General features: G+C 31.8%; 1 protein-coding gene across 1 annotated transcript; it reads left to right on the forward strand.

Annotated features, from left to right (window-relative positions):
• Nucleotides 1–704: 704 nt before the first annotated feature.
• On the forward strand, nt 705–3,036 carry LOC139902555 (protein FAR1-RELATED SEQUENCE 11-like). The gene is made up of 3 exons (XM_071885166.1): nt 705–1,601; nt 1,746–2,186; nt 2,311–3,036. The coding sequence occupies exons 1-3, from the start codon at nt 705–707 to the stop codon at nt 3,034–3,036; spliced, it is 2,064 nt and encodes a 687-aa protein (XP_071741267.1).
• The last annotated feature ends 6,261 nt before the right edge of the window (nt 3,037–9,297 follow it).

The raw sequence follows: 9,297 nt of genomic DNA on the forward strand, positions 1-9,297 counted from the left end.
TTTTATAAGGAATTTGCTATACATTGCCTTAAGGGCATCACTTAAAGTTTCCAAAAATAACTTGATTCTTTTATTTATTAATTGTGATCATTAAGAACCAAGAATCTCTACCATTTATAACGGAATATTAATAACCATATGTATAATAGCTTAAATATTTTTCAGTTCCTATTTTTAATTTAAGAATATAAAATTACTCAATGAATTGAAGAACATGATCAAATTTCGATACGACTGGAAGATTTACGGGGTATCATATCGAAATTTTTATTATTATATTATTCACAATATTAATAGAAAATCATCATTAATAAATGAAAATATCAAACACAATTTTAGACTTAAATTATATTAGTGATGTAGTCGCATATAAATCTTCAACTTCATCAAAGTAAGAGTGAGTAGCTAACTTAATTTTTACACTACACAAGGATTGAATCAGTCATTCGGAATATAGATTCATCTCCTCCACATAGGTAACACTTTTATTTTTGCATTACATCTTCAATCTTTATTTGTCATAATAGTACCATTTTTTTGTACGTCGTTATTTAGTATAAAGTTAGATGCTTGTATTCTAATACCATGATTATTTTGCCATGAATTTTTATCACTGCCTTTCTAATTTGTTTATGTAATTTGTTATTAATTAGTTAATTGTTATTCATTTATTTCTATTTACGATGTTGTAGAAAATTTTTATCATGATTAATTTGGATTTGAACCAAATTCCAAATGAAGAACACGATGAAACTTTAGAGAATGAACCTTTTGTTGGTCAAGCATTCTCAAACTTTGAAGAAGCACATTTATTTTATAAAAATTATGCCATGCAACATGGTTTTGCAATTCGCAAGGATCGGTCCGAGAAAAAAAAAGATAAGTTTGTAAGACGTGACATTTATTGTCATCGTGGAGGGAAAAGGTCACCAAAAGCATTTGATCCTTCAAAAGATCAAAGAAATAGGGGGTCGATGAGATGTGGGTGCAATGCTCATGTGCGCCTTACATTGAAAAAAAGTTGTGATATATTTCCGGAAGAATGGCATGTTACAAAATTTATTAAGGATCACAATCACGAACTATTATCCAAAGAGGAGATGCGTTTTCTTCCAGTTAACCGCATCATCACTTCAGAGGATGAGGATCAAATACTCTTATATAAAGAAGCCGGACTTAATGTCCGACAAATTATTCGAGTTATGGAGCTCCAAAAGCAGGTCAAACACGGAGATCTTTCATTCTTTGAAAAAGATGTCCGTAACTTATTTACTAAAGTTAAAAACAAACTTGGAGATACTGATGCTATGAGCCTTATTAATCATATGAAAAGTTTAAAAGAAGAAAATGACAACTTTCAATATGTTTACACTATTGATGAAGAAAAAAGATTAGAAAACATATTTTGGTGTCATTCTGAAAGCTTTGATTGGTATGTTAACTACGGTGACGTAGTTGCTTTTGATACTACATACAAGGTTAATGCGTATGATATGCCTTGTGCTCTTTTCGTGGGCATCAATAATCATGGAAAGACGGTTTTATTTGGAAGTGCACTTCTTCGTAACGAGACAAAGCATACTTTTAGCTGGTTGATGAACGTAAGACTATATATATATATATATATATATATATATATATATATATATATATATATATATATATATATATATATATATATATATTAATACATTAAGCTAGGTGCTCTATGATGCTAACACTTTATAGCTTGATTTGAGTTGCAGACTTTTGTGATGATAATGAAGAAACCACCAAAAGCCATAATTACCGACCAAGATCAATGGATGTCTGAAGCAATTACTATTGAAATGCCAACTACAAAACATAGCTATTGTATATGGCATATCACCGGAAAGTTTAGTTCTTGGTTTACGGCTCTTCTTCGTACCGAGTATCAAAGTTGGTGTGCTGATTTTTACAAGGTTTATAGAATGAACTCAATTGAAGAGTTTGAGTATCATTGGTCTTCAGTCATTAGCAAGTACAATTTAGTTAATAATAAACATGTCATAGGTTTATACAAAATAAGAAAGTCTTGGGCGCCGGCATACCTACGTGACTATTTTTTTGGAGGCATGGTATCTACTAGTAGATCTGAAAGCGTAAATGGATTCATCAAAAAGTTTGTTTCATCACATACAAGCTTGAAAGATTTTGTTAGACAGGTTTGCAAATCAATACCTTTTTTTGTCTTTAGTTTATATAACATGTATATTTAAATGTGATAATAATGTATTTTCTAAAGCTTATGTTAAAGATAATTAAAATTCTAATATGTTCATATTTTAGATATATGTTGCTGTTGAAGAAATAAAGAATGGAGAGTCACAAATTAAAATGTTAACTACTGTAAGAAGTGCTTCTATAAAAGTGAAATCACCCTTGGAAGAACAAGCTTCTAAGATTCTTACACCATTTGCTTTTAAGAAGTTTCAAGAAGAATTCGAAAGAGCAAGCCAATATTTGATTAATCAAGTTGACGGTGACAAGTTTATTGTGAAATACTTTAATGGAGAGAATCATAAAAGTCACAATGTACAATGGGATGGCAGTCTAGCCTTGTGCACTTGCAAGAACTTCGAGTTTTGGGGTATACTTTGTCGACATATATTTCGGGTTTTGACATACAAGGATTGCTTTAAGATTCCACAGGTATACTTGCCTTTACGTTGGTGTTGCAAATCACTACACGGTAAAGATGTGTCTAACGATGTCACTCCTAACAACCAACCTATGATTGAAGAATTGATACAAAGTGGGGGAAATGTGTTGTGTCTTCCTAAATCAAAAACGAAAGGACGGCCAAAAATACGACGTTTGAAGGGTGGAAAAGAATTAGCGAGTAAATCAACTAAGAGATGCTCTATATGTAGGGAAAGTGGACACACAAAGCCTACATGTAAGATTTATAAATATGGCTTTGGATTGGATGCTGCAACTTCTAGTGAGCGACAAAATACATCTACACCTACCGAAGACATATGCTTAAATCCTATATTAACTACCAAGTATTAGATGAAAATGTTAAATTTGTGTTTATTTGAATATTTGAGTTTTAATTTTTGAAGTGTGACGAAATAAAATCAAATATTTTCTAGTTATATGATTGAAGAACTAATATTTGATTTATATGGATAATGGATAATATGATGATCACCTATGTCATACTGATGGGTTTAGACAAAATATGTTAAAATATATGGCTTACATCAACAAGTCAGTCGACAAAGTATATTTTCAAGTTGATATATATTCGGTCGTATCAAAATTTGATCATGCTCCCTTCAATTCATTAAGTAATTTTATATTCTTCAATTAAATAAGAATTAAAAAAATATTTTACGTACATATAGAATGGTTATTAATATTCCGTTATAAATGATGATTTCTTATTTTAAAGGGGTAGAGATTCTTGGTTTTTAATGATCACAATTAATAAATAAAAGAATCAAGTTATTTTTGGAAACTTTAAGTGATGCCCTTAGGGCAATGTATAGCAAATTCCTATAAATAACTATCAGACTGGAATGAGCAGAATACGACTCTTATTATTAATTTTACGTTCACTCATTTTAATATGTACTCGGTATCTTTTTGAGTTTTCTTGGGATTTTATGTTCATATTGATGTCATGTTAAGGTAAATAAAATTTTATTTATATTTATACGAAAATGTTTTTATCCTTCGACAAAATAAATTAACAAAAATACTCAAAAATGTAGTTGCGAATTCAAGGATCGGGTTGCGAGTTAATGAGCATCTAGTTGGGTGCCCATGTGGCTGGGGGCGGATCTACTATAGGCTTAGTGATAGCACGGAACAAGATTTTTAACTAGTGACACCACTGAATAATGTACATTTTTTTTAGTTACACCATTGAAATAAGACATCCAGTAGAATCTTTTTTGAGGTTTTAACCGGTGATATCAGATCCACCACCGCATGTTGTGAATCACGAGGTGCAAACTCGTCAGTTGAGTAATTAACTTTCAAGGATATTTTTTAGTTTCATATATATTGATATTAAACATTGTGTACGTTAAACTATAATTTAAAATTTTGATCTTAATTAAATAAAATTATCGAATATAGTTAACGAGCCTATGTAATTTTGTTTTGTATATAGCTTTTTGCTGGAGTGGTTCAAATAAAATAAAATTTTATCAATAAAAAAAACAAGAAATTGATAAAAATGAAGTTAAACCAATGACCTGAATATTCTCACACATGTATGAGAGAGGAACACCACCTAATGGAACTTGATGACCATGTGTTTTAGTGTCTAAATTAATTTTAATATAGAAAAAGTTTCAGACACTTATGTGTATATCACGGACACTTGATATATATATTGTACTATGATAACTTAATCGTTAAGTAACTTAAAATATTGTTAGAGTATTTTTGAATCACATAACCATATCAATTTTGGCAAGGTGATTAAGTTAAACAGTCATGCGGTAAACATTTTTTCGCAATAATGTTAATCATCAAAATGCCTTTACAACTATGATCTATATATGGTCTCACCGTATATAAACAATAGAGGTTGAAAACTACCTTCATCAAAGGTTTTGACCAGTTATGTGTATTGGTCGTTTGCTGGAGATAAGTAGGGATATTAAATTTCGACTTTACTTACTTTCAAGTGTAATCACTCTTGAATTGTTATCATCATAAAACGAAGATTAGTAAAGTTAACATTTATCATTTGGATTATCAACCAACAATTTATTGTTTATTTAGTAAAAATACTTGTGGACCATACAATTAGTCATCATCTTCTACCTAATTTTATTCCCAACATCGAAGTTTACCCCAACCTCCATTTTTACTCGACTTCTCTCCATCATCTTCTTTCTTACCAGGTTAAATTTATCGTCGTGAGGTTTTGAAATCGTAACTATTGGGTATGTGTCTTGTGAGTGTTGGGTCGAGTCACTTGATCATGTTTTGTTCGGATGTTCCATTTCACTAGAGCTTTGGCGGAAGGTGAGAGTTTGGACCAATGTATCGATGCCAGTGTTCACGAATTGGGGGGATTAGGTTGCTTGGTATGAAAATTGGCAATCACATTCTACTTTAGAGGAAGGCATGTACGCGATTATTGCTTTTTTTGTTGTAGCATGTTTGAAAATGGAGAAATGGCGTGGTTAGGAGTGTATTGATTCTATTCAATTGTATTCGTTTAATTGGTGTGTTAGTAGAGGAAAATCAATAAGTCACAACGATTGGCATATTAAGCCATTGTAAATTTTTTTATCAAAAATAAAATAATTTACATATCCATTTCAATTATGTGGACCCTATACAACAACTATATGGAATGTTTGTTGAGCTAAATGGTTTGAGAGAGTTATAGTTGGACTAAAATTTAGATGTTAGAAAGAAATGTATCAACATTTATTTTTGGAACTTGGGTTTCAACTAGATTCGGATCAGCTCGCGTGATTCGGCGGGGCTTTTAGGGTTAAATATTCATATTTAACGTAGCGTTTTGTATTTATAGAGTTAAAATCGCATTGTTGCGGGTGTGTTTGGATGCGCGTGGTTAGTACTCATATGCCTAATGACATGCGTGTTTTTAACGTCAGAAAAATCTCGTAATTTGGGTTATTTATTTTACGTATATGTATAAAAGATAGCCCGAAATACTATCCGTTTTTAAAAATCGTCCGTTTCGCGTATAATTAGTTGCATTATGCTTGTAAATTTATTTCGAGTTGAACGGTGGTGTCGAAAAAATTTACTGTATGGCGAGCGGGCAAATATTGGCTGTTAAAAATTTGAGTGAAGTTTGCAAATCTAACATTATGTAGCGCCAATTTTGTAACTTAGTTGTTGTTGTCGTTTGAAAAGGATAGATAGGGTAAATTTGCTTAAATTCACACCTCTTTTAGTATTATACGGTTAATGATTCGTCACAATCTTTCGTTTCGGTTTTCCTGCCAAAGTTTTCAGAGTTCCCTATGAGTGTTGAAAACCCTTATTTTTTTTTTTTTTTTTTTTCAATTTCTCTTATGAGTTAATAACTACGGAGTATATTTATAAGTTCATTTTAACACTAGAACACTGATATTCACTCATTCCATATTTTTATCATTAGCGTTACACCCTACCATTTAACTGAACACTGAATAATGCTTCTCCACTCTTTTATTATAAGCATGGTTGTAAAAATCGGAATAATCGGCCGAGAACTCGGCGATAACTCGTTTTCAGGAGGCTGCCGAGTTCTCGTTTCAAAAAATGGGTCAACTTCAGATTTTATCGGTCAACGACCGATAAATTGAGTTTCTCGGTCAAATCTCGATCAACGTCCGATAAATTAAATATCGCGGTCAAATCTCGGTCAACATTTTTTTTTTACTTATATATTATATTATGTATCATAAAAATTATCTCATAAAGTCTTATATATATATATATATATATATATATATATATATATATATATATATATATATATATATATATATATATATATATATATATATTCGAAAATATATATTTATATTAGAAAGTCAACGTTAGTCAACAACCGTCTCCCCGAGTTCTCCGAGAATTCCCAAAAATTGTCCCGACGAAAACTCTTCGAATTCCGAGTTCTTCAACCATGATTATAAGTATAGATGCAAATAAGTTTGTCAGTTATTTCGTCTCAATCAATTTTAGAGTAAAATATACGTTGGACTTGATACGAGTATTAGAAATAAAAATTATCGTATACATGTATCAAAAGTTTAATACGCCTTATCTCTAGCAAATTTAGTATACCCCGACATGAATTTAGTAGAACTATCACTTTGAAAAGTGATGTATCAGTATTACACGATTCCAAAGTATGTTGGGTTGATATCATTAACCATGTTTACACAAATTCCCAACTTCTTGTGTTTGAATAAGTTTAATTTTGAGGAACTTCTTATCCATTTTGAAAAAGAATAATAAGGTAGTTGAATCAGGCATGCTCTGGTTTTAAAGTTAATTAAGATTTATAACATATTCAGTGAGGTGTTTAGTACATTACTATTTACATCTTTAAAGTGTTTTTAAGTGGATATTCGTTACTGTTTGCAGACATTATGATACGGACGTGAATATGTGTACGTGGCTTGGATGACAGTTAAAGAAATCAAGTGACTAACACAATTGGAACGTGTGATGGAGTTGCCAAAGTCCCATGATGTCAGTCTAGTCCATGCATACATCGCACGCTAGGCATGCATCAACCTTACAAGAGAAAGTGTAGAACTCACTCCCAAAGCCAGCTTAAAGGAGGAGAGAACACTCACCCTTATAAGGCACCAACTAGTTTGTTCTCTAGTCAATGTGGGATTATATCGATACCCCACCCTTTAAAGATCCAACGTCCTCGTTGATCACGGTTGACACACTTTCTTTCGGTCCAAGCCACCACTCCGAGGCCTCGTTGGTCACGGCTATGTTGGTCACGGTTGGCACCCTCTCTTCCGGTCCAAGCCACCACTCCATAAGCCACCACTCCGAGGTGTTCGGATCTCGAAAGATGGGATCTCTCAATGAAAGCACCAATGATACAAGCTTATCCCACGATAGACGTGCATCAACCTTACAAGGGGAAGTGTGTAGAACTCACTCCCAAAAGCCAGCTTGAAGGAGGGGGGAACACCCACCCTTATAAGGCACTAACTAGTTTGTTCTCTAGTCAATGTAGGATTATATCACATTACATCTTGTCTTTTAGTATAATTACCGTTAGTTGTTGAGATAAAGGATTATCAATTTTTCTAAGCAAGGAAACCCTCCTATGAACGAGCACATTGGCTCTTCCATAGAAGGTAAAACCTCTGGTAATCAAGCCTCCCGAGCGCGCGACCTGGTACCAGGTGAACTGCGCATTATGCGAACCCTCTAGTCACACTCCCTTTTTGAATAATTTGGCATAGCCAAGGATTGAACCCGTGTGGTGTGCTTCATTGGGCAACTCGATGGCCACTCAGACAAGCTTGTGTGGTTATAAAGGACTATCAATTATTTTTCATTTGTTGATATATATATATATATATATATATATATATATATATATATATATATATATATATATATATATATATATATATATAGTGGTAGGATCAAGAGGGAAGTAACCAATCGGGAGGAAGCGGGAGGAAGCAATTTTTTTTTTCTTTTTTTTGAAAAAACTTTGTTCACGAACATTATAGATTGGATGAAAATATGAATATTCAATAAAGACACTTTGTGATAAATGTTTTTATTTTGGCGGAGAAACGCTCGAAGAACTAACATATAACAATTATCGTGTTTTTCGAGCGTATGTTGAGGTTTTAGATATTAGGGTTTAGATATTAGGTTTTAGATATTAGGGTTTATAGGGTTTAGATATTAGGGTTTAGAAATTTAGGGTTTAGGATTTAGATTTAGGGTTTAGATTTAGAATTTAGATTGAGTTTTTAACACGAACGGTTTAGAGTTTAGGGTTTAGGGTTTAGGGTTCGGTGTTTTGGGTTTATGGAATAAACCCAAAACACCAACCCTAAACCCTAAACTCTAAATCGGGTTAAATTTTACTTCACAAAACATGAAAAAAAACGTTAACATTCTTCACGAACAATATTATCTTGAGTGTTATTTTTGTCGATCGTTTTCCCGCCTAAATAATAACATTCATCACGAAGTATCTTTTCTAAATGTTCATATTTTCGTGTGATCTTGATGCCTGAAAAAAATTCCAAAAAAACGAAAAAAAATAAAATATTTTGCTTCCCCCCGATTGGTTACTTTCCCATTGATCATGCCCATATATATATATATATATATATATATATATATATATATATATATATATATATATATATATATATATATATATATATATATATATATATATATATATATATATATATATATATATATATATATATATATATATATATATATATATAGTGGCAGGATCAAGAGGGAAGTAACCAATCGGGGGGAAGCGGGGGGAATCAAAATCTTTTTTTTTCGTTTTATGAAAAAACTTTGTTCACGAACATTATAGATTGGATGAAAATATGAACATTTAATAAAGACGCTTTGTGATAAATGTTATTATTTTGGCCGGAAAATGCTCGAAGAACTAATATATAACAATTATCGTGTTTTTCGAGCGTATGTTGAGGTTTTAGATATTATGGTTTAGATATTAGGGTTTATAGGGTTTAGATATTAGGGTTTAGAAATTTAGGGTTTAGGTTTTAGATTTAGGGTTTAGATTTAGGATTTAGATTG

Source organism: Rutidosis leptorrhynchoides, chromosome 3 (assembly GCF_046630445.1).
Source record: "Rutidosis leptorrhynchoides isolate AG116_Rl617_1_P2 chromosome 3, CSIRO_AGI_Rlap_v1, whole genome shotgun sequence".
NCBI classification, from domain to species: Eukaryota; Viridiplantae; Streptophyta; class Magnoliopsida; order Asterales; family Asteraceae; genus Rutidosis; species Rutidosis leptorrhynchoides.